Raw genomic sequence first — 26,594 nt, forward strand, 5'->3', positions numbered from 1 at the left:
TTGTGCTATGGGGAAAGAAGTGAGCGTGGGTCTCTGAGAGTAGACCACAATCTTCTCAAGCCATTATCACTTGAGCCAGTCATCACCGACGCCCACATGCCATGTAATTACAGACTCAGTCACAGACTTCAATGATTAGCAGCTCTCTTTAGATTACCCAGGTACCACTGTGTACCTCCCAGGACTGCATGCGAAGGCTTTATGAAGTACTATAAAAATAGAAGGCTATATAATGCAGCCTGATTCCAAGTCCGGTGGCAATCCCAGATGTCTTTCCATTATTCCAAGGGGGTTTGGCCAGAACCTGTGTGTAGCACTTCCACATCAGATGGGAGGAATTCTGCCCATCATGTGCTACAAATCAGGCTGAGCAAAAAAGAGAGGAAAAAAAAAAGATGGAGATTTTTTAAAGGAATTTTTCATATCAAAAAGACATTGAGGCAGCACTTGTCCTGGTATTGCATTGTTTGTAAACCCAGAATTTACCGAGCTCCCCATTTTGTAAACCTATTCTCATATTCAGGCACAATGTTAAGCAATTTCTTTCTTAAATGCAGACAGCCTGTAAGACAGCAAATGATTGCTACTTGTCCAGGACAAAAAAGGCTACAGTACATACATTAACATACATCTTGGGATTCTAAACTTTTTTGATTGCACTGCTAGTTCAGTTCAAAAGCAGAGTGTAAGAGTCATCGATACATCACTGTATTTGTCTCTGCCGTTTTAGCAGCATAAAATAAGGTCTCTGCCCCAACCACCTTAAAATTTTGTCGTTAAGTGATACAGAAAAAAAAATCTCCAGAAGGAAAATACTTTCCCTTTTTGAAGTTGACCATTGAAAACATTTTGTTTCCAAGTCATGTTGTATTATTAATTCATATCAGGGTGGACTGATAGCCAAACGTAGAAAAAGAATGTTAATAGAAACAAACAGCTGTGAAGTCTGAAGCTGTGAGTTTTGTGAAGCTTGTGTTCCTTAGCACCGCATTTCTGGCAGCAACATTACAGGGTAGAGCATCGCTAGAGGAAATTAACGTAAAAAGTGTTGATTGCAAAATATTGGTATACGTATTTGTGTATGTGTTTGGGGAGGAGATAACTGCGCAGTTCACTCCTAACCCCATCTGCTTAAGTGCACTGCACAGTTGTTCGAAAAACCTTGTAAAAAAGATAAAATCATGAGTACAAAGAGCCTAAAAATGCATCTATATTGAGAAACTGTAGCCAATTGATTATTCAGCTGGCAAAATGGAAATTTCAAGTTGCATAGACAGCTAATTGTGGCCTGCCTATGGAATGACAGGTCTATAATTTTTAGTTTTGTGCACATTCAAAGCCAGTCACCTTGACACTTAACAGTCCATTATCTGCCGGCCACCGACCATATGATGATATTCAAAGAGTGACAGGCCTTTTCCATTACAGAATGATAAAATGCACTATGCTTTATTTGGATAAAGCTGTCTTCACAGACAGAGCAAACCAAGTGCTTATCTGATCCTTGCATGCAACAATGACATTGGGTCACCTTTTACTCCACAGGGCCAACCTTTTTTTTTGTCATTGTTCTTTGGGGATAAAGGTGAGTGAAACTGGTATCCCCAGTATTGTTTTCTAGAACAAAAGGTAAGCTGGCATTCATATCTAAGATTTCTTTCAGTATCAAATAAGTTATATTGCAGGAAGCATTGGGACCCAGGTCATGCAACTACATGATTCATAATCTAGGGAAAAATGTTTATTTTTTTATTAAAAAGATTGTTGTGTTTTCAGTATGAATACAGAGCAAGGTCAGGAAACATGTCCCAAGATACTTCCTATCAAATAATAAAACCCAACAAACTGCCACAAATCAGGCTGAGACCTAGCATTAAGTTGAAACTGGAACAAGGGTCTGGATCCAGCCAGGGACTCTGCTGCACCTTCCCTGGATGTGGTAAATGTGTCTGTGGCATTGTCCCTCGTCTGCAGCAAGAACATGAGACTAGGGACCATCTCTGTTTACAGGAAAAAAACGTAGCTTCAAGACCAGACAGTGCTTGGAGGTAGTTCTTTAGGTTAGAGCATTCCCTGCCTGGGCATCTCTTCAAGAAGGTTGTGTGATCCAGGGAGGACCGGGAAGCAGTGACTCTAAAAAAACCTCAAGCCACGGTGGACATAGGGGTTCTCTTACTTGTACCTTGCTGTGGAGGGAAAGCCATTCACTTTGAGCGCTATGAACGATGTGAGTACAGGAGCTTGCAGTTTTCAGGAACCTAATGGGAGATGGGCTCACACGAAAGGCATAAGCTCTGCTTTGGCCTTAGCACTAGCTTCTGTGCCCAAGCGCTCTCAGTGAATTTTATTTATTTATTTCTAAATATCAGTTTCTAGTTGGGAATTCTGAGTGTGCCTTTAGGATAACTATACTTAAATTTTTTCTGAAGTTTTAACAAGAGACGGTATTGTTTTTCTTTGCTGGCAGAGCCTATTTCAGCTCCCAGTGACATTAGCGCAAACACACTTACCGATTCACTGTGTGCTAGAGCAAGTGCTATATGAGTAACCCTGCAGAACTTTGCAAGAGAGAACTTTTATCAACAGTTCATTTTGAAATTCTCTTAAAATGCTAAAAATCCTGTGAATTACAAATTTACAAAGCAATTTTCTTGAGTGTTTAGAGTGAGCGAGAGTAACCTTTGCCACTGGAAAAGATTATTTCTGGATTTTCCAAATGATACACAGCCGCCCATTTCAGTGTTAAGTATTATTCTTTTAGCTGCTTGATTATTCTGGGATGAGTGATGATAAATCCACAATACTTTGGTGATTCCTGTAAGAAATGTACTTCATATGCAAACGTTCGGTTTCCTATGTTCTCATGTGTACAGTATATTACATGTGTTTATAGCTCTGGAGAAAAGGCTAATGAAGAGAGCATACTCTGAAGCGAACAGACATGAGGCTTCATTTGTTCCCTACATGCCGCAATAATACTAATACACCTTTTACTCTACAGAATGGCTTGTACTTGGGGAATTGTGTTTCATCCAATTTTCTTGCAAGTAATGAACAAGTTCCCCCAGGTTTATTGGCACTATCTTGTGCACACTTTTTTGGTGTAAATTATTTATTCTACTAATTTAACAGCAAACAGTCCTGGATAGTGAGCTTAGTGAAGCAATTTCATATATATTGGTTGTAGGTTAATTATTTAGGGATTGAGATATCTCTGGTAATGCCAAATAAGTACAGGCCTAATCAGAGAAAGCAATTGAATGTGTCTAGGTTTTCCAAATCTGAGATCATGCAACCATTATTTGATGGTCATTAAGTTTGGTATTTTATTGCAAAAGAACATGAATGTGTTTTGAGGTAGCCCACAAGTTAACCCTTATAATTCCTGCCATTTGCCAGGTGATCGACTCTTTGGTCACTGAGCCAGCTAACCAGACAAATCCACATATTCTGTTATTCTGGAAACGGAGAGAGTTAAAGATGTTTTTTGATATGTGTCTCATGAATAGCTTAATGGTTTGGAGGCTGTTGAAATATGAATGCTAAAGAATCAACTGGTAAATCGTATTTAGGACTAAAATAAACATCCTCTGCTGATTGTTTTAAAGGTAGCATGCAGCCGCACAGAGGAGATAGCTTAAGTGTTATAATCACCACAATTTTTATGTAGAGATTCTGATGCTAATTATTTGAAAAACATGAAACATCTCAAGTCCTATGTAGCATCACTACCTAGTGTCAGTTTAATGGGAATGGGTATTGTGTGTGGGGGTTTAATTTGATGAGGAAAACATTATTCTTAATCGGTATGAGGTTTTTCTAGCTGACACAAAATAAGATAGGCATTTCATTGGAGAGGAGTGTAAGCTCTGAGCAGAGCCTGAGAAGACAATGAATGAAAAGCAGCATGAGGAGAAATCTGTGAGCAATGCTTGGTGTGGATAAAATGTTGATGTTATGGCATAGTTGTTTCCATTCTGTCATCTTTATTTCTACAGCAAAATTACTGCTCTGTGCTGTGCTGTGCTGTGCTGTGCTTGACTCCTTAAACGGCACTCAAAGCAGCCCTCTGGAAGGGCTGGAAATTCTTTATCTTATGTCCATGTCCTAGGACCTCTTCAGTAGCAGTTGGAGCAGTTTGTTTTATTTTTGAAGATCCCCAATGGAGTAATCTGCTCTGTAGGCTGTTTGTTTTGGCAGGGTTTGTTTTTATTTTCTCTTTATGTTTGTTTTGGTTTAGTTTCTTTGTTGGATCTTGTTTGTTTGTTTGTTTTTAAATACACCTGTGGATTTCTTTTTAATGTTACATTTCACGCAAGTTCCTAAAATGTGCCTTGAAGTTGGAGCAGATGGTGGGGAACATTTAAGATGATCTCTTTTTTTCTAAGGCAGTTCATTCCACAGTTTTAGGTCAGCCTTCATGGAAGCACTTGCTTCCTTCCAGATGAGCCCTACCTTCTTGCTTGAGAATCTGTTTTGTTGGAGGAGCGAGTAGTTCATTGCAAAGCTTTAGGATGCACAGGCTTTCCAGCGTAGAAAATAGAGGATACGATGGTGAAAGCATGATGGTTTACATTGTCGAAGGGACATCCTGAAGCATTCTGCACTAATTGGATTTTGTTTAGCACAAAAGCCTTTGTGCCAGATGTGTTGCACTGGTAAGCGAGATGAATAACTGAAGCCAGATCATTAAGAAGCAGGATAGGATGGAGTCACTTAACGGCAGATTGAAGGAAGAGTCATTCATTGCCACATAAGGGCATTCTGCTAGCAAGGATTTCAAGAGTACAACTAAGGATGCTTCCCATTTTACATTCCATTGATCTGAGATGCATCCTATCAATATATTATTTTTCTCTATTTCATTATGTCAAAATAAATACAGTCCTTCAGGGAGGATCAAAAGCTCAGCTACATCAGCTCTTCTGTGGTAGGAAGACACACTAATCTGCTAATTCTCCAGTTGCTGTGGGATTTTTGCATTTCTAAAGAGAGGGCTAATAAAACTCGTGATTAGTGGAAGAAGAGAAGGGAACCTTGGGTAGTGCTTTAATGATGGAGTGCTTCAGGGAAGCAAGAAGGAGACCTGGGGCTAAAGTCTAACGGACAGCTTCTGAAAAGAAGCCCAAAAAGATGGATGATGAAGTCTCTCCAAGGCTCAATGTAGCTGTGGGGTGGAATAAAGAGATACTTCCCGCCGTGAGTTTAGAGATCATTCAGCAACTTGTATTTTATGGAACGATGGAAACTGAAAAATAAAAACATGAAAGGAAGACTGTAATAGTTGGAAAAGTATATGAGGAATTTTGGCAAAAGTATGAAATAAAACATACAGCTGTGTTAAGAAAAATATTTAACTCCATTTTAAATGCCATGAGTCATTAGGATGTGTTAAAAGGCAAAAAGCAGCATAGTATGGTTTTCCAGCAAAAATGAGGAAGGAAAGATGCATCTCACTTTATTGTAAAATGTTTTAGTTACAGGAGTATGTTGAACTTCTGCTTAGGTGCAGTCCCTGTGCTCTTAAGTCCATCAGCTTAGAATTGTGCAATTACAGTGGAAATGGAAACACAGACAATCAAAGGCTTCAGAGTTACGTAGGATGGATATAGGAAGGGCTGGATGGGTTATGTAGAGGATTTGGAGTGATTGGACATGTACTAGTTCTTGTTATTTTAGAAGCTTATTCTGTTAAGACACGGTGCCAATGACAAGTAAGAAAAATTACTTTTTCATAATTCAGGAGTTATATGACCTGGTAGGCTGGAAGAAGAGAAAGAATCTCTTAATATTTGGCTTCTGTGGAGTATTCATACAGTACAGCTATTTTTCCTATGAAGCTGTGGATGTGTAGACAATTGAGCTATGCAGTATAATTACGAGGAACAGTGCATCTAATTTTGTGATACTAGTCTAGCCAGTGAGTGAGAGCAACAAATGAAAGACACAACTTCATAAGATGAATGATTTTCTGATTTTGATAAACCACTTGTTCATTCAGTATGAGGAAGAAAGATGGATATGGACTTAGAGAGCAGTGATGGATCGGTCTTTAAAAGCCTCCTTGTTTGGGAAAAAATTAAATATTTATTTTACTAACCTAGATGGGGATACTAGCTAGTCCAGTGTTTAAAGTTATGCCTGTATTATGTTTCTTAGAGTTCTGTAAAGAGCTAAATGAAGTAGAGGGAAATGAGCAAGCCAGGTTCTGGAAACAGTCTGGTTTCTAATAGTAAGGACCTCAACAAGCCCTAATTTATCCTGCTTAAGAAAACACTGGTTTTGAATTCCTTGCTTTTTCTTTCCTGCTTATACATTTTAAATTGTCAGTGTAGGATGCAATGAAGCTAATGGGTTAAGAAGGTGCAATTTTGTTGGTCGTGGTGCTGCTTCTGGGTGAGTTTTCAGCAAGAACCCCCTGGATCCCACTCTGCCAGGTTCCCTGCTTCTGCTTTGCTGAACTGAGCTGAGACATGTTTGCTGCAATATGACAGGAGATCCAGCACTGTATTTCTAGTGACAGACTTCAAGTTCCCCCTTCTCTTCTTGGCATTGACTTGAATTCTTGCAGAGGGGACATTGTAGACAGGCACAGCAGTAAGGATTTTTAATCCTTTTCGTAACAAAACTCATTGAAAATCTTCAGAAACTCAACATACCTTGTCTGCTTGACTTTGTGCAGCAGTTCATTTTTTATTTCTGCTGAGAAGCATTTCTTAAACAGAGTGCAAGCCAGTAGGAATGTCTATACAGAAGATGTGATGCTTTCCATTGTATTACCGAGCTGTTTCCCAGTTTACTTCCCGGCATCTCTAATGGCACGGAGACAAAGCTGACAGCCTATCTATATGGAAAGGAGGGCACTAGCTGATCTGGATACAGTCAAACTGATCAGGGAACCTTGAAATAAGAACACCTAACAGATTCCGGGGGTTCTGGGTGAAATATAGCTTTTAAAAGTCTCAAGAGAATACACATTGTCTTTCAATGACATGTCTTTCAATGAGTCCTCTCATTTTCACATTGTTCTTTAGCACGAAATGTTAAACGGAGATTCCACCTGCCTGTTCCACAAGTAGGTCAGCATTTGATAACTGCATTAAAATTGGCCTTTCCTAAATCCTCTCTCTCACTGTAATCCTTTCTGTCCCTCTCAATTTTCCTATGTTCTAATGCTCAATTATGGAGAAAATGTTGAGTCTTTTTTCAGATTATTTCCAAACTGCGATCCACAGTGGAGCTGTTTTGTTTTTGTTTTGGATCACATTTCTTCCCCAAAAGCTTCCAAAGATAGACATCACAGATATGACACCACATGGGAAAGAAGAAGGTTTTTATGCTCATACAAAAATGCCATCTCTCTTTTTTTCTGTTGTTCTGAAAGAAAATAAAAAACTCAGACTGTTTTGGGCTTATGAAAATGTCTTAAAGAACACATTCAGCATATTTAAATATATTTGGTAATTTAATTCTCAAGCCTAACATCCAGTTCATTTTCAATGTGGCCTATCACTTCTGGTGTGACATTACTGAAAACCCTCTGATTAAAGCCAGCTCTCTTATGCATACTTTACCTCTGTGACCTATGAGTAGCTTGAAACCATTTGAACTCTGTCTAAATTGGATCCCCCTGGTTGTAAGTGTTACTGCGTGTCAGTTCTATGTCAGTTGGATGGAAATCTTGCTGCAGAGGATGAAAGTTCACAGCTCAGTATTAATCTACTGGGCAAACTACATCTAATGCCTTCAGTTTTCTTGAAATAAAGCTTCTGATGACCTCTGACAGATAAAATACAGTATAGGATTTTCTAATATTCATTTTTAGTGTAGATATTTAAAATATAGCATGTATCATCCTTCTGTACCAGATAAATGCTATGGGAGATGAAATTAACAACAGTGGCAAGTGGTTTATTGGACATGGAGACTTTTGTTAATAAAATATATCTAGGTCCACTACTTCACAATTGTCTTGTTCTCAAAACAAAAAATGCAAATCCTGGCTTCAGTAAAGGAGGCTGTGTATTGATAAACTGCTGGCTGAGATTCCCTTGATATCCGTTGAATGATACTTTGAAACTGGTGTGTGAAGAGGAGTTTAAAAAAAGATAATCGTGAAGCTGCATGGCTTCTGGAGCAGGCAGCATAAATCACTGCGTGCTGGTGGAGGCTGTCTTTAACTCACAAATAAGAACTTCAGCTTTAGCACCAGCTACTGTTTAAAAGAGAATCTGTATAGATTTGTGTGGCTTAAATGACACCATTGTCAACATCCTCGGTTACAGAATGACACGTTTACTCTGCTCTGTCAGTGTCAGGGAGTCTTAAATTGTAAGTACATTACATTTGGGGTTTTTTTTTGAAGTGACTTTTTTGTATATAACATTCCAAGCTAAAAAAAAAAATAAATAATAATCTAACAGGTGCAGGTTTGGAAGTCTGCAACTTCATCACACTTCTGTTTAAACTAACAATAAAACCCATACCTCCTTCAGTAGGAGTAAGATTGACTTTTATATATTTAGTTAGTATCTGAAAGGGACTGATCCTGTGTTCCTTGCAACTCCCAAATTGTGTCTGAAAACACTGGGATTTGGTAGGAGGAAAGAAATCTAAGATTAAGCTCTTGCTTGTGATGGGAGGATGCTGATGCTTGGAAGGATGCTTTTTAGGCACTAGACATGAATCAAATTATTCTTTCTCAAAACCCTGCTCCAGTCCTACCAACTGAAAAAGCTTGCTTGTGCCAGGCCTGAGTGGAACCTTTGGCTTTTTGAAGAGCCTGTGCTTCAGCCTCGTGTTTGAAAGAGAAATTTTAGTCTACAGTGTACACTTGGTTGGGATCTTTTGAGCCCTTCCAGCTCCTCTGATTCTGTAACTGCAGTTTGTTGTTGCAAAACATTGCCGACTGATAAATCAGATGAAATACCTCATCTGATGACTCTCATCCTGTCTTTCCTCTTACGGAAGTACAAAACAATAGTGATAAATCAGTATCGGTATGGCCAGAGGTATTTTAAGACAGTGGCTATAGGATCAGTTCTTGGACAGTTTAGGAGCATATTTTCCTGTTGTTTACATTTTTAAACACAGCCTTCTAAATTCCTGAGAGCCTGATTCTTTTTCCTATGAGTCACACAAAGAAATAAATTTTTGATTACAACATGTGCAAAGCCCAGAGTCCAAAACCTGAGAGCTCTCTTCCGTCAGAGGCTCTAACACCTGATATCAGAAGATATATATCAAAAGTCAGTGGAGCTCCCTGTGAGTGCAGTGCCCGGGTCACCCGGATCTCTGGGAGACCAGGGCTCATTCAGCAGCAATGCCACGGAAGTTTTCTGTAAGTACCCGTGCTGTACGTACACACGTTCCAATAGAAATGTAGAATAACAGCATAAGGACTCTTACAACAATGTAACAAGAAAAAAGGCATGGTAGTTTTGGCTGGGACAGAGTTAATTCCCTTCGCGGTCGCTGGTGCGGGGCCGTGTTTGGGATCCGTGCTGCAAACAGTGCTGGTGGCCAGGGATGCTTTAGCTCACGCCGGGCAGCGCTTGCCCAGCGCCGAGGGCTTTCCTGCTCCTCAGCCGCCAGCCAGCAGGCTGGGGGGCACCAGGGGCTGGCAGGGGACACAGCCGGGACAGCCAAGCCCCACGGACCAAAGGGACATCCCATCCCATGCGGCATCACGCTCGGCATGGAAAGCTGGGGGAGAAGAAGGACGGGGGGGACGTTGGGAGTGACGGCGTTTGTCGTCCCAAGTCACCGCTATGTGTGACGGAGCCCTGCTGTCCTGGGGGTGGCTGGGCACCTGCCTGCCCCTGGGGAGGGGGGAAGGGATTCCTCGCTTTGCTTCGCTTCCATGTGCGGCTTTTGCTTTGCCCATTAAACTGTCTTTATCTCAACCCACGGGTTTTCTCACTTTTACTTTTCCAGTTCTCTCCCCCATCCCACCAGGGGAGAATGAGCAAGTAGCTGCATGGGGCTTGGTTGCTGGCTTGGGTTAAACCATGATGAAAGTATTAAAAAAAAAAAAAAATAGAAGAAGAAAAAAAATTAAGCAGTTTGCCAACTATGGCAATCTTGTGGCTTGTGGGCTTTAATCATTGATTTTTGCTTTGTTAATTTGGCAGTATTGAACGCAGGTAACTGTAGCGTTCTGATCCGACAAATATGTGGAAAAGAGCACATGGATGAAAATCCATCAGAAGACAAGTGAATGTCTCAAAGTAACATGAGTGTGCATCATTAGTCAGATTCTGAACTAAAAGAACTGAAGTGTGGACTGACACTGGTGATCTCTTCCTTTACTGTTCATTGGCCCACACTATTCATTTTGATAGAGACACCCAGATACGAAGAAGGAATCTACTTATTGTAGAACTCGTATGTGTGGGGAAATTATAAGCTTACAGAGTGCTTTATGATAGGCTAAAGTTGAAAGAACAGAAAGAAACAAACAACAGTGGACGAAATGGTATGGTTTGATAGTTTTTACGTATGAAATAGCTGGCTAAAAGTCATGTATACTTTAAAAAAAGCTTTTATAGCAACAGTTAACATCTCATCTCAGATATAAGGGTCGGATCTCAAGGCAGGGCAGAACATCTGCTCCTTTCAATTTTACCAGTTTAGCTAGAAGTGATGCCAAGGATTTCAGTGGGATGAAGGTGATTCTGTAGCTTCTGCTCTCTGACCCAACAACATAAAGTATAGCCTTTAGTCTGAAGCTTGGGCAAAAGCTTAAATACACATTTGCCCAGGTTTATTCTAGATTTTGACCTTCTTAAGGTTAACAGCTTGATCTAAAGGAGAAAGAGTCATTGTCAGACTATTGGTCTATCTTGCGCCTGGGTAGAGACATCAGCTAATCTGGCAAGTTTTGTGTCTGGATGTGTTTTGTAAGCTATAGAGCTTATACGTAGGCTAAGCCTACAAAACACACTGGATATGCCACTGGGCTTGTGGGGGGTTGGGATACGAACCCCTACTTTTTCCCTTTGTCTTTTGCATTTTAATTTTTCCCCTTCTCACTTCTCCATTCCAGAGGTGGCACATCTCAAGGGACGGGTCACTATGACAATGAGGGTGCTACAAACATGACACCGTGACTCTGCATCGCTCAGCCACTGTCAAAGGCTATGCTGTGTGCAAATCTGAATGCAGAGCAGGAATCCGCGGGAACCCTAGGTGGACAGAAAGGTAACCTGGTTAAATTCTAACTGAGATTCATAAACCGATTTTATAAACTAGTTTTCTTTTAGAAGGCATTTTTTGCAGTAAGATCACGGTTTTGAATTTGCAGTAATAACATCACGAAAGACAGAATTGTGGTCAATAGGCCTGGGCGGCGGGGAAGGCACTGATAGAAGGCTCCTCAAGTGCATGGTTTGACTTAACGGTAACTGACAGAGGAAATGACTTTTTAACATACAGGTTTCGAGATCATCTCATGGGAAAAGATGATATCAAAACCCATGGAAATCATGGCTAGATTAGTTTAGAAACCTGAATGTATTACCAGAAAATCCTCTCAAGATTCCACTTAGCCCTTTTCTACTAAGCCTCCCATCTGTATATTCCCTAACAGAAAGAAGTCTTCCAGATATTTGTTAGCACAACTTTCTAATTAGCCTTATTGATAATTAGTCTGGATAAATCCATGTGCAGAACCTTCTCATTATTGTTCTTTTAAAGCAAGATATAAGACCTTCAAGAGATGTTTGTTTATGGATATTTTCCATTTCATGGTTTCTGCTATGTGCATGTCATGGTGAGATTGTGGGTATAGTTTAGTTAAATTTCCAAATCAGACTACACTTTAGAGAAATTAGTGCTTGATATCCACTGCTTGATCTTGATGATTACCTTTTGTACATGAAAACATTGATGTGACTGTAATAAATGTCCTGACATAAACATTTTAATTTAGAATAGCACACTTTTTAGAATTCCTGGGTCTCTTTTTTGTTTGTTTTGTTGTTTGTTTGGTTTAGGGTTTTTTTGTTTCTTCCTGGTTCTTGTTCAGCTCTACGAGCACACTGCTAAATGGCAGGAGGAACAACATATAGCTTACAGTCCATCATCTGCATTCCCTTTGCATTAGGTGGAACACTGGCATGAAAATCGTAGCCCCTGCTCCAATTTTTCCAGCTGTCTCTGTCTCCCTATGATCTTTTCATACAAATTTTCTGGCAAGTCTTTGAATATGCAAGCTTATATCCCTTTCTTGAGTGTACATACACATGTTGCTATCTCAGAACATGGGTACAGCTGAACAGAATTGTTAATGCTTTTTGCAGTAATTTGAGTGTGTTTACTGATGTAGGCAAACCCTCAAAACATGCAGCAACTTCTTCCTTTGTCCTCTTGCTCTCAGATTCTATGTAAGTTTTTTTTGTTTTCATTCAAAATGTATGAATAAAGCAATATCAGGATCTTTCCACTGCCATCTTCAGGTCTTATTTATAGAGTACTTTTACAGCTTCAGGAATTGTTAACTTTTAGGCAGTAAATGTCATCTTACTTCTGAGCTTACATTTGTTTTATTTTTCTTAGCAATATTATTGCTTTAAAACCGTAACGTGTTTTCTATTTTGGTCTTTTTCTATTGCCCCAAGGGACCTGAGCTATAACTAGGATTTGCATTGGCCACGGTGCTGTTCTTATTCTGCACATGGTTACGGGTAGACAGATGAGAGTGCCAGGGCCAAACATGGTATTTTATTGGAAGAGAGCTTCTGCCAAGATTTGGGCTTGAACAATTTGGAGGAGACATGATGTCATTGTCTCTATAAAGTGAATTTGGACAGGAATGTTGTATTGTATTTTGGGCATGTGTTTCAAAAATAACAATTAAAATACTATATTGTACGTTACCTTAATTTTTGTATTTACTCTCTGATTTCACAGTCCTCACCCTGCATTTCTCATCTCCTAGTGGTATTTCTGTTTCATTATTTTTCAAGCAGAGTTTGATGACACTGATTTAGCAGTTTCTCACAGTTCACTGCTTCAGTTTTCATCAAATTATACTTCTAGTTATACTAGACACTCATATCATCAATTTCCATATGCCTCAAAGACATGCAGAGACCAGTTTGCCAACACTGAACTCAAATCCTAGACATAACTGGAATATGGGATTTTTTTTCCCCTATGGTGTCTGAGACAAAGAGTGTAGAATCCCTGTCCTTAGCAAATATTTTCAGCCTGGACGCATGAAAAATCTAGACAATAAATGCTATGGAATATTGATTTTAAAGCATCACATCAAGGGATAAAAATTAATGTTGACCAGTGATTACACCATAAGACCTTATCCCTTTCTTTCCAGAAGCCTGCCTTACATTAGAGCGCACTGCATGCGGATTCCAGCTTCGCTCTTTCACCACGCAGTGGGAGGATTCATAAGCATCCTGAACTGTTTTTTCTGTACAGCAGAGTTTGATAATTATGATAGTTACCACATAATCAAGATTTTGGCTTCAGGCTCTAGGTTTACATGTACCTTTGGATCAGCAGTGTTACTGGGGACATTCAAAGTGACAAGACGCCTCAGAGTGACTGTGAAAGTCTTTTCCTTCCTTTAGAGAATCTTGTTCTTAACTTCATGTTCAGATTAGAAAGATCTCCATGCCGGAATGCCTGACCTCTTTAAAAGCTTTCCATTATGTTCGTCGCACAATTCCCTACCATTTTCTATAAAGGGACCACACTCCTGACCCAAAGGTAATCAGGACTCCATAAACTGGAACTTTGATGGAGATGTGCTGGAGACCATGGTTCTTAATGTCCGTCAAAAGCATAAAGTTAATTATGCAAGGCATGAAGTGAAGCTCTATTTATTTAAATGTAAAGAGGTTAACTCTGAGTAACTCTTGACAACAGTCATCATCATCAGCTGAATTTGCCATTAGGTCTATAGTCTTCAAAACAAATCTTCAGGATAGCATAGGAGTAATATTCTGGCTTCTGCACCACTGTGTAAATTGCTCTCTTTGCACTGTGAGCTAAGGTCTGTTTCAGTTTTGCAATTTGCTTTCCATGTGGAATTTTGACTGATGTTGAGACTTTAATCCATAACTTTCAGCACAATATGGACCTACTCTCAGGATTAGAGAGGTTTTCTCTATCTGCAGGAAATTCACTTTGTGGAATCTGTTGTTTGCAGAATGCACTCAATGTGATGTAAACCCACTTCTGAATCTTCTCTCTAAAGTCAGGAAAATGTGGGTAGAGGGAGAATGTAGAGGAAGCTGTCCGATGTCTCGCTGTGTCTTCTCAAAACTCATGGGCACACAGTTCATCTCACATCCAGGAACAGAAATGTAGCGTGGCCAGTACCTGCCTCAGGATGAGATAATCTATGTCATGAAGAGGGAAGGGAGTTGTTGAATGAGTTAAAGGTCAAGGAGAAGAGAGGTTTGTAATACTCTTTACTGTAGTACTAAATGCCTGTTTCCTGACGGACCTTCAGGTTTTGGAATTATTTGGTACAATGAGCTGTGAGTGCCTGAACAGCAGCTGAATTCAGCTGAAGGTTTTCTCATGCGTTGGTTTTGACTCAACGCACTGTAGACCACTTCAGTAATAAAATGATCACCTGAGGAAAAAGGCATCCACCTTCTCCTAAGCAGGTAAATTGATATGCAATACATACGATGTGTGAACACCTCACATTCCTCCCACAGCTGCATATTCCCTGCCACAGCTCATTGACCAGAAGGTGACCACCAAAAACCTTTCCTTGTATTGTGCCCTGAGCCTTCAGTATCCGTGAGCTCCTGCAGTAATGTCTTTACAATAACTGTGCATTAAACGATACCTGCACCTTTATGTACATGCAAAACTGAAGTCACTGACTGCTCTGTTTTAAAGGAATAAATCACCCATACATCCTTCTCAGTTTTGAAAAAAGAACGTTTTGTGGAATGTTCAAAACAACAACAAAAAATAATAGGAATTATTTCTTCTCTAGGTACATTGACTAGCAGTTACACTGGGAGTTTTTAGATGGGCAAATGATTTGCCTGCAGCTCGTTTGCATCACTTTTTATTTCTGCAGAGGCCGGGTAGGAAAGTTCCGATCAAGTATTTAATTTAATCTAATAGGGGCAAGGCAGCAGACAACCATTATCCTGTGACAATGTTCTAGTCCATCGAATATAAGAAGAATGCCCAGAGGACAACTAGTGATATTTCCTTCAGTAGCCTTACCTGACGCTCTATCAGCATTATAATGACTTGCTCCTCTCTGTCTGCAGATTCTGACAGAAGGCTCAGGTTTCCCATCTTTTTGAGAAGCGTCCTTTTTCTCCAAAAGCTGGTGCAATTCTATGGAGAAGCCATGGATTCTTTGTGAAGATGTAGTGTATGCTGGAGTGCTGAACAGCTTAGTGTATGGACCCGTGTTTGTGAGATAAAAACTCAGATAAAAATTCATAATGTTAGATTACAAAAATCAAAAGCCAAGAGGCTCTTTTTCTTTAATTCATTTTTAGGGTTTAATTAGTTGCAAGTTCTAGTGTCTGATTTTCTTAAGGGAAAGAAGCTCTAAGAGCTAAAAAAACAGTTTGTATCTTCAGAATTGGAATCTTGTTGAGGTTTTTCTGCTTGTTCTTTCTCTCTAATACTATGTTTTTCTGTTGTTTTCATGTTGTCAGCCAGCATGCACACAAATCCTCCATTATTTGCGGGCTACAAATGGAGGGAGAGAGCAACGCAGAACTTTTAATCTATCCGACTATGTTCTGCAAATTTGGAATGTAGTATCTGCTCAGTGGGGCACGAAGCCTAAACTAATGCAGTTTTCTCCTGTTGTCTTCTGTTCCACAGTTACTGAAGAATTTTTGCATTAATGAGAAGAACAAGCCTGTTAACATACAGTTTTTGGCAGAATCGCAGTGGTCTGTATTGAAATCTGGTGAGTTCAGTGACTTTCAGTGCAAATTGCTACCAGTGGTTGTCCACTGGCTCAAACTCTACTTTCTAAAAACGTTAATAAATCAAAATATGCATTGTCTAGTACTGTACCAGCATGCCCTAGTTGCTGCAGGCTGAAAATGAATCCTGCCTGCAGGACAAATGGGAACCCTTGATGCTCTGGTCTTAAAATTGCTAAAAAATCTAGGAAATACATGTCTTAAAACAAACCAAACCCCTCTGATACTGTGTCCAAACTGAAAGATAATGTGAAACATTGCTCTGTAATGTTTTCTGAAACTCTAGCATACCCTGTGTGGGGCTGGGTCCTGCACTGCAGGCGGTGGCACTCCGTACCATGCCAGCCATCACTGCTCAAGAGACCATGCTGTGGACTAGATTGGGGAAGCGATCTGCCTTAAAGCCCTTTTTGCCTTTTTGAAAGAGGCTTTTTAAAAAACTGAATTTGTCCTTGTGCGGTTTATAACCCTGATGTATGGGAGCAGAAGTGAATGGCAGAGGAGTGGAGCAGTTGTGGAAACACCCATGAAGTGGTACTGTTGATCATTTAATACAGTGGGATGTGGCTTTGTAATCAGGTCATCCCTCCTTTGGTCAGATGATGGAATATTCTTGAGCTTACTGTGAGAGTACTCTCAACAAGCAACATGTAGCAAATTACGGAGCACAGTAATGCACCACATGACATACTACATCCTGACCAAGCAGGATCTGTATCAGGACAGTACTGTAACCACAGACCAATGTCATGATATACAGTTTGAAAGGTTTTTAGGGTTTCGTTTGGTGTTTTTTTTTTTTTTTTTACTTCCTTTCTGTGTAAAAGCTCACTCAAAAAAAATCTTGTTATTTAAGGAACGAGTTCTCAGAGGTAGACTTTAAATGATACTTTCTTGTATTGCTTCGCAGATGTTTAAGGAAGATGTAAAAGGTAAAGAGCAAAGTGAGATGGGTGTCCATGGTTCACTCTGGCCTATCCTATGTGCGTCTCAAAAGTTGTTAGCTCTGTCTTGTGCTTGGCAGAAGCTGGAGACGGTGGTACCTATGAAGCATGTTAGAGGTTACATAATAGATTTTGAAGAATCTGTGTGCTTTTCGTGATACTGTAGTGTTTTATAATTTTTTTTACATCTGCTGCATCTGTGCATTTGATGATACTCAGTTTGGATTTACAAAAGTGAAAAAACAAAGTCCAGCAAAAACTCTGAACATGACTAAGGTTTCATGTATAACACACACTTTTAACATTACGAATAGCCAGTATTAAAGTAAACAAAAGCTGCTTGTTCACTGTTTTGAATTTTACCCAACTAGAAAAATCAGTCCTGTGACACTCACAATAAACAGCTTGTTTACTTTTTAAGTTTTAAAATTTATCTCTGAGTTCCTCTTGGCAAGTGTGTACTAATAAATGCACATTCCAGCCAAATTAAGGACATTTTCCTTTTCTGTATTTACAGACTTGCATTTTGATGCTGCTCTTGTGAATTAGAGAAGAAAGGCAACAAGATGCAACACTTTTCTTCACCAAATCCTTTAATAAATTTAAGAATTTTTTTCTCCCTTCCTTTTAGCAACTCCAGGGCCAGCACATTTCTAAAGTGGGTGCATCTTAGAAAAGCATACTGTTCTCGGGGAAACGGAAAACAAGTAGTTTGTAAAAAGGAAGAGTTTTATTATGTCCTTTTGACAGAAAATATTTTAGTTTGTCAAGTCCTATATTAAAAACAGTGCTCCCAGTGACTGTATCACAGCTTGGTGTTGCTTCATACTAAGCAACAGCATTTAGTATTATGAGAAAGATGTGACCTTAGAATCAGGTCCCACTCTGGATTCGTATGAGCAAAACCCAAGTACCACGAATTCTCAGGCCACATGCCTTACGTAAGGACTAGTGAATTAGTTCAGTACTGGGACACCGGGGTAACGTCTGATTGTCTCTCACCATACCAGGTATCAGAGAGAAGGTCTTTGAGCTTTGTCATTCCCAGTCCAGCCACTTACCCAGGCTTCTACCCTGTTTCTGTGCTCGTTTTTGTAGTGCTGAGTGCTTGAGATGTATCACAAATACAGGAAAATTCCTTCTGCTGCAGCTGTGGAGAAGGGATGCAACAGGTTTGGGATCAAACTTGCTCCTCCTCACCTCCTCACCCCCCGCAAACCCCACCACCACTTCTCCCCATATTTTTAGATGGCAGTGGTACCAGTGAAGCTATCCTGTTCTCTTTGTGTACCCAGTGGCTCCTCTTGCTCCCTGCCTTGTTCCAGCAGGAACATTTGTGCAGTTACGAGGTAGGTTGGATGAGGAGACTGACCCACACCAAACCAGATGGTTTTTCCCTGGCTCTAACTGGATGGGTTTCCCGGGTGGGATTCCCTATTCCCACCCCAGGGCAAGTACAGGGGCAGGAGCGGGGTAAGCGGGCTGAATGCTGGAGTGCGGGTTTTGCAGCTGTGTCACAGTAAGTTAGCTACAAATATTTGTGAAACTATGGCCTCAGACTCCATTCCAGGCAAAGATTCCCTGGAAAATGTTGCTTTGATTTGGTGAGGAGGACAACTCATCTGTGGGCCATTTTGTCTGAAACAGGAATTTTCCTTTGGTGGTTCCCAGTGCTTGCTTCTGTTAAGAAGGGAAATGACAATAGTACAAAAAACATCAGGCTGAAAGGTCTAATATCAAATCTGGAAAAAAAACTTATGCTGTTTAGCTTTTTTTTCCCAGGTTGATTATTTTCTAATTTGCCATGTTTTTAAACAGGGCAATCCATCCTAGCGGATTTTCGTCTGGCAATACTGGGGACCTTTCTCATTGTTTTCAACAACAAAGAAAAACCTGCCTGGTTGCCACCCATATCCAAAGGTTGCCCAGAGTCAAAATGACTTATTTAAAACATGTAGGGGACGGCTTACTCTTAAGAGGCCTGTTAGGAGCTGAGCTTTGCTGTCAGCTCGATTGCTCTGAATTGTCGGGAATTTTTTCCTTTCCTTTTCTTTATTTCTCCCCATTGTAAGCACACGACCGTGGAAGTCCCCCCTTCCCTTTGCTGTCTCGAAAGTAAAAGCACAGCCACCTCGGAGCTTTACTTTGTTACTGCTCACTGCTGACACGACCGCTGCGGATTTTGGGGTGGGGGAGACAACGGCAACCTCCCTGATTTATTCCTCCCTGTGGAAAAGCCCCCATTATCCTAAGGCGATGTTCACCCTCCAAGGCTGACCCTACAGCGCATTTTTCCGATGGCTGAGGTTAGCCTGCCTGCAGAAGGAGCAGAGCACCGCATGAAGAACTAAGGATTAAAGGTGTGGAAGATGGGAAAACCCGTTTGGAGGATTTTTTTTCCCCCAAAATTGTTGTTGTTTGTTTATTTTATTATTTATTTCTGCAGGGGCAGAGCCGAGCAGCGCCGCGCGGTGCCGGGCCGGCGGTGTGCGAGGGGTGCGATGCCCGGCGGGGGGGAGTCCCGGCGGGCTCCCACACAGCCCCCCCCCGCGCCCCGGGACTGTGGCAGCCGGCCCCCCCCCGCGGCCCCCGGCCCCCGGCAGAGCCGCTGCTCCCGCCGGCCTCTCCCGCCGGCTCGGTGGGGGGAGGCTGTGCCGCACTTGGGAAATGCAGCAGCGATTCCTCCCTCCCTCCCTGCCCGGGGGGGTGAAGTGCGAGGCAGCGGGAGGAGCTGTGCCTCTGTGTGTGTGTGTGTGTGTGCGTGTGTGTGTGTGCGTGTCTGCGTGTGCGAGCAGCGCTCCGTGGCCGCCGTGTTTCCTGGTGCCTGCTCCCTGACCCCAGTGGCAGCCCCGCTCACTGCACCGCGCCCGCCCCCGCCGCCGCCCCGCACCCGCACCCGGAGCCGGAGCCAGGCCGCCGCCGGGCACCGCCGCGGGGTCGGGCGCAGGTTCTGCCCCGGCCGCGCCCCCGCAGCCCCATGGAGCGGCCCCGCTGCCCGCGCTGAAGGCATCCCCGAGCCGCCCGCCGCGGCAGCCGGCGGAGGGAAGGTGAGCGGCCCCGGGCCGGTGCCTGCGTGCGGGGGCGGGGGGGCGGCGGGGGCAGCGGCGCACAAAGCGGCGGGTTAGAGGTGCCGTGTCATGGGCGAGCGGGGGGGCGGGCAACGCTCCGGCGCGGCGGGGCCAGCCTGCTGCGAACAATAATACGGATAGAACCGGCCGCCGGCGCTGCCCGCCTGCCCGGCGTGACCGCCCCGAGCCCGCTGGGTCGGGTCGGGTCGGTGCGGCGGCGCTTCCCCGCAGCCCGGGCGGCTGTTCCGGCGGCGCGGAGCCCGGCCGCCCTGCCCTGCTCCCCCAGGCCGTGCCCCGCTGCCCTCCGCCGCCGCCGCGCCGCTCGGCCGGGGCGGGGGGGGGGACGGGCTGCGGCGCTGGCAGCGGCCTGGGGCCGGGAGGCGGCGCGCCGGCCCCGGGCTGGGGGTCGGGGCTTGGGGCGGCGCGGCGGGGCCGGGAGCGTAGGCCGGCGAGCATTGTGCTGGCTGGGGCCAGCGGACGGGCGGCAGCGCCGAGCGGCTGGCGGGGGGGGACGGGGCTGCCGGGGGCTCGGGGGACACGCACACGCCGCAAAAGTACGGCGGGTAGGGCGGGTTTGCTTTGCCGCTCCCCGGCGGAGTTTCCCCCTCTGCCTTCAGCCGGCGGGAGAACCCGCGGTGGAGCCGCGATCCCGGAGGCCTCACGCACTTGGAAACCTCCCGAGGGCGGGGGCGAGGTGCGGGGGGCGGCGCGGTTGGCACCGCCGGGATCGAAAGCAGCGGGCACCCCCCAGCCCCCGCCGCGCTCCCCCGCGGAGTTTATTGCATCCCTCCCCCGAACACCCCCCCCCGCCCCCAGACCCCGCTTCGGCTCGGCGGCGGCCGGGGCTCTGCGTGCGAGGGGAACTTTGTGCGCCATGGCACGTACCGCACCGCGGCGCAGAGCTGCCCCCGCCGCGGCGAGCGGCCCGGGGGGGCCAGGCAGGGGGCGCGGGGCGGGGGCTGCGGCACACGCCGGGACGGGGCCGCGCCGGAGCCATTGGCCACCCAGAGCCATCAATCACGGGGTGTTGGGGGGAGGGGGGGGGGAGCGACGAGCCCGGGGCCCCGCGGGGCCGCGGCCGGGGCGGCCCGGGAGCCGGCGACGGCGGGGAGCGGCCGGGAGCCCAGGTACCGCGGGGCGGCGGCGTGGGGGGGCCGTGGTCCGCACCCCCCCCGCCCCCCCCCCGCCGGTGCCTTGATCGGGCGGGGGGCGGTGGGTGCCCGCGCTCCGGGGGGTTGCGGGGGCTGGTGCCGCACGGTGCCGGGATAGCGGCTGTATCCGCGGGAGGTGCTGACACGGGGTTAACCCTTTCGGCCGGCCGCCTTTCAAAAGCGGCTTTTCTAGCGCCAGAGCCGCCGGCAGGCACATTTTTGAAATTCAGATGAGGAAGGCGTAAATATTTTATGGGGGAAAGGCTCTCGGCGTGCCTGCGGGGCGGGCGGCGCGCCGGGAGACGGCACCGGTGACTTCTCTGCGCATCCTGGGCGATAGTTTTTTTGACCCGGCGGTACCATGCGGCTTTAAAATGTAGCTGCGCCTAAGTCCGTGCCAGCCCTTTTCTGAAAAAGTGCCGGTTTGTACCTGGAGACCTGGGCCGACGCGTACAATAACGCATCCGCGCATACCCGCGCATCCCTGCATCCCCCCGCATCCCGGCGCGCCTCCGCGCTGGGGCAGGGCTGTTCGCCCAGGGTAGCAGCTATGGCTGGGGGGGTCGCAGCCTGCTAAAGAAAGTCCTCATTTCGCTGTTTAGACTTAAAACCGGTGGGGAAGTTGCCGCACGTTGTTTTACTTGACAGATGTGAAAAATAATGCAACTTTTAGTCTTTTGTACTCGCCTCCTGTCTGTAATCTTCAAAGAGTGGTTGCAGGTGGAGGAAGGACGGCGGTGATTCAAAGTAGCCTTTTTATTTTTGGTTTTTTTTCATCTTGGGCCTAAAATAAATTTGTTCTTAAAGTTTTGAAGCGTTCAGCTCCTTTTTGATATTTTCTTCAGAGAAGTTCACAGTAAAGAAGGTAATAATTAGTTCTTAGGTAATAATTACTTCTGGTAGGTGAGCTGTAGTACTCTGTGGAGCATTAAATGGAAATTAGAGAATTGACACAGAAGCCAGCTTCAGATTTTACTTTTTTTTTTTCCTTTCCTCTCTCTCCAATCCGGCATTTGTTGTTGAATTTCATTTTAAAAGGATACTTTGTTCGGCTTTGTCTTAATTTAAATATAGAGATTTATTTTTAAGATTAAAGATTGGAACGATGGGAAGCAATTGCATCTTATATACTTGCAATCTTACTGAAAGTCAACTTTAAAGTATTTAATACAGCTATTCAAGTATCCTCTTATAATTTGTTTTATGCCAGTTAGTTGTAATTTCTTTCTGAAACATGGATTGTTATAAACCTTGTAAAAAATGCTTATTATCTTTATGTATAATTCACTCTCATGAACAAATTGGATTTTTCTTCCATGAGTGAAATTTAATGTTCTGACCTTTCTGATTCTAGATTACTGAAAATAGTGTGATTTAGCTTTTCTGAAAGCCCAAGCATATTTTTGTTGTTGGTTTACCGTGTTGTTTTATATTGTAGCTTTTAATTGGGGAAAAAATAACATTAGACATGTAATTTTTATGCTACTACTTAATTTATGCAGACGCTGAAGTTCTTGCTGTGTAAAAGAAAAACTTAGTTGTTTTTTTTTTTTTTTTTTTCCTGGGAGCTTTGATGGCTAGCATTTTTGTTAATGACAGTCATTTCTCTAACAGGAAGATGTTTTCATTTGTATTTACTTTTCAGTGCAGGGCAATTATGTTGCTCTGTGTTGCACACTCTTGGTAGTTTCTATCTCAAAAGAATTACAGTACTTGGAACAGGACTGCAATTTGAAGCAGGTGTTGTGTTTTACTGTTATGCAAAATAACACTAAAATATAATTGTAAGGGAAATTAAGGAAACAGCTGCAGACTTGGTATGGTAACCGCTACATTATGATTCCTGAGCAGTTGTTGCACGCATCTTACACATCACTTCTAACACAGCAAAGGTTTGGTTTAGTAAAGCTCACCTTGCTGATTTTCACTCCTGAAACTTGTGCTTATTATGAGAGGGGGTTAGTGCAAAGACTGGACCATAACCTTAGTTAAGGATGTGTACTATCTCACTAGTGACTCAGTTTTTAAATGGGAACTTTATGGTTTAGTTTCATTTTTTCCCCTTTTCGTTTTTATCTTTTTTTTTCCCTCCAGTACTAAAGATGATGAAGGATAGAACCCAATTACTGGAATGAAGGTTGCAGAATGTCTTAACCCAGCTAACATATGGAAGCGTACATAGGCCTGAGGTTGTAAAATAGTAAAATAAATGGCCTATAGCAGGCCATCTGCCATTTGCGGGGCATTTTTATCATGCTTCATGCCAAACTGGAAATTAGTCTTTGTATTAAAAATATATTTTGAATACAAATCAAAGATTCCAAATGTTTAACGTTACACATGGCAAACACATTTCGATCTGGGAGCTAAGAGAAGTCCAGGATGATCACACTAGAAAAATACTGCTTAGCTTGATGCTCAAGGCTCTCAAGTCATGCTCTTGTCTTTCCTATCTCTTTGTCTGCCCAGCAAGCACTGATTTATTTTTGTAAATTACACACCAGATATGAAAAATCCACTATTGTATGTGGCAAGTAAGTGGGGGCGGGGCGGGAAATCAACTGATGGGAAGTGTCATGATTTCATGGAAGTCCTTGCAGCTAGGGTGGTGTGTGCCAGCTGAGGGTCTGCCTCATGGACAGGGCTTTTAGAGAGTTGCTCATCTTTAAGGTATTCTTCAAACATCAGCTGATGAATTTTCACAGTCCCTCTGAAAGGAAGGCAGCTGAGGTATCCCCAGTTTATTGATTGAAGAAATTGAAGCACAGATTCTGTGCAGGGAACTCAACAGGGATGGGGTTTGGGAAGTTTCTGGCTATTTGGGCTTACACTGGTATTATAGGACGCTTCCAGTCTTAATGCAAAAAAATATGTCTAAGAGCACTTTGAAGAAGCAAAAGATAGGGATGCATAGAGAGGGAAGAGCATATTTCTTTCATCTTATGCAGAAATATTTATGCATAACATCGCACTTAAACGTCAGATATATCATTACTGTCAGGTGATGAATCCAAACCAATTTCATTGCTAGTGCACTAGAACATGAGTGTTCTATTACTGTTGTCTAGACACTAGCCTTTCTCAGGACAGATAAAGACTTTGATTCAGAGGTATGTGGGTCTACCTTTTGCTATGCAATTGGTGAAATTCTCTGGTTTGCATCAGTTTCTCTTAAGTCTCTCAGATGTAACTTATTTTGTAAAGCTAAAACAGGGCCTTAGAAACAAGTGTGGGTATTTGTAGAAAGCCATTTGTCCATCAGGAAATGGGGTTCCCTTGTTAATTTTCATGGTGGTAATTAGCACAAGATGTTATTTAAAATAAAGAATAGTGAATGTGGAATATTTAATGGGAACTTTCAACACAGTTTTCCTCACACCCTTAAAGATAAAGCCTTCCTTACTTTCAGCATTTATCCTTTGGATGTATTTAATGGTGATGGAGTTAAATGATGAGGAAATTTTAAAAAAGAGTGAATAGTAAAGCTTAGAGAGTTGGGTGATGGGTACATCAAAAATAGATCTTTGAATGGAAAGCAGGGGAGGATGAAGCAATATGTCCGTGTATATTTACATCTCTTTTGAATTTATAGCAGCATGTGCTGTCTTTCTCTCATGGCAGAGGTCGGCGGAGTTGATGAGGAGCTGCTGGGAGCTGGGAGCCACCTGGGACACGATGCCCTACCCCGCTCCTGGCCTTGGGAAGCTGTGAGCTGCTCATGTCCATAAGGAGGAAGGATGGCTCATGGAATTCCTTCACAAGGCAAAGTTACCATAACGGTGGATGAGTACAGCTCCAACCCAACGCAGGCGTTTACGCACTACAACATCAATCAGAGCAGGTTCCAGCCTCCGCATGTGCATATGTGAGTATCCCTGACACTGCCTGCCTGTGTGCCTGCTGTGTGCCTGCCTGCGCCCTTGCACCGGGAGCTGCTGCTGCCCGACTGGGTTGAAAACTGGAAAAATTGACTAGTCACCTTAGCTAAATAGGTAAAAAGGTTATTCACTTTTTTAACGTGGTGTGTTTGAGAAGCCACTGCTCCATCATCTCCTGGAGATAACTCTGCTGCCAGGGACTCCAAGCACCTTGCCCCAGAGGGGACTAACTGGGTGCATTTTTCTGCCACTCCTCACTCTGCAGATCTCACTTTGACTCGCCTGAGGGACCCATGGCTTTAAAATTTAAGCTCCCTTCCCCCAGCCTTTACACTCAGCTGTGAAATAGGGCTAATTGGGACTAATTGTCCCCCCTGATCACTGAATCCTTTGTCCTCCTGGTTGCGAGTGGAACGTGTGCCGCATGCTGCATTCCACTCGCAACCTGCTGCACAAAGGGCTCGGGGGCGGGGGGGGGCTGCCCGGTGGTGCCTTCCCAGAAATACAAAATACAAAACCCACGACCCTGGCCCGGGCTTAAACCAACAAAAAGCATGGGAAGTGGGGAGCTGAAGGCTTCCTACCTCACCTTGTTATTCCTGGGTATTGTATGACCCGCAGGACCATTCCTCTGCAGGGTCCCCAGGCACAATGGTCTGCATCAGAGCTAAGTACCAGTTTTAACTGAATTTCCTTCCCATTGTTTAGTTAGGTTTGATCTTTATCGGTTATTTCTCTGAAGGTTCTTTTTTTTCCTTCTCACATTAATAGACTGAAAAGCACGTGAAACTAAAACAAAGACGACATCTCTCGACCTCCTGCTGCCATTGTTAGGCAGGGTTTTGAACGATGCCACACTATTGAATTTGATAAGGATTTTGCATAATAAGGAGGGGAAAGTTGTATGGGGCTTCATTGCATTTTTGTTATGTAGAAGCCTGCCGGAAGAGTCACAATGTAGGAGTTCAGCACCTTCTAATAGGATTTCCTGTGGTTACAACCTTCCTAAAGGCAACTTTAGGAGGGATGCTGAAGAGTTGTCTGTCCTGCCTGTAACTTTTCAAGGTGGAAAAAGTTTTCCTTAATTACATTTGATTTATTACTACAACGGTGATGTAATTCTTCTTTTAGAAACAGTTCCATTTCTTGATGCACTTTTCAGGTCTTTTGTCAGCAAATTTGTGCTGCGTGTTTTGTGCTCCAGACTGCACTTCTGACTGACCTTATGTACAAATTCTATGTAGAGAATGAATTCAGAACAAACAAAAGAAATGTAGAAAGCAGTTTTGAAGAATGCATTATAATCGACATTGATGTCAGTGGGAGCTGGTTTGAGGACCAGCTGAGTGTGGTGTTCAGCATTGTAAAAATTGCTCGTGCTTTGTTTCAAAAGCTTGCAAACAATTTATACAGCTACTACTCTAATAATTTGCATCTCTCTTAAACGATACTGACTTGACAGATGTCTTAAAAGAGATTTTACTTGTTTGGAGAAGTTGTGTAATTGAAATAAATACTGAAGCTGTAAAGTAGAACATAGTGATGGTATTTTAAAAGATTTTTAACTGAACTACTGCAGCTTTCTTAAAATCAGTAAATTGGTTTCAAG

General features: G+C 43.4%; 1 protein-coding gene across 2 annotated transcripts in view; it reads left to right on the top strand.

The window, feature by feature from the left end:
- The first annotated feature begins 19,594 nt into the window (after positions 1-19,594).
- The window catches only part of MPPED2 (metallophosphoesterase domain containing 2), a 109,256-nt gene continuing 102,256 nt past the window's right edge, over positions 19,595-26,594 (top strand). Inside the window, exons 1-2 of one of the 2 annotated variants that reach the window (XM_040609513.1) lie at positions 19,595-19,935; positions 24,729-24,972. In XM_040609513.1, coding sequence (XP_040465447.1) covers positions 24,845-24,972 — 128 coding nt within the window. In that variant the 5' untranslated portion in view covers positions 19,595-19,935; positions 24,729-24,844. Of the gene's footprint in view, positions 19,936-21,032; positions 21,084-24,728; positions 24,973-26,594 lie in introns of those variants that run through there. The other variant, XM_040609514.1, reaches the window with a different exon arrangement.

This window comes from Falco naumanni, chromosome 10 (assembly GCF_017639655.2).
Source record: "Falco naumanni isolate bFalNau1 chromosome 10, bFalNau1.pat, whole genome shotgun sequence".
Taxonomy (NCBI): domain Eukaryota; kingdom Metazoa; phylum Chordata; class Aves; order Falconiformes; family Falconidae; genus Falco; species Falco naumanni.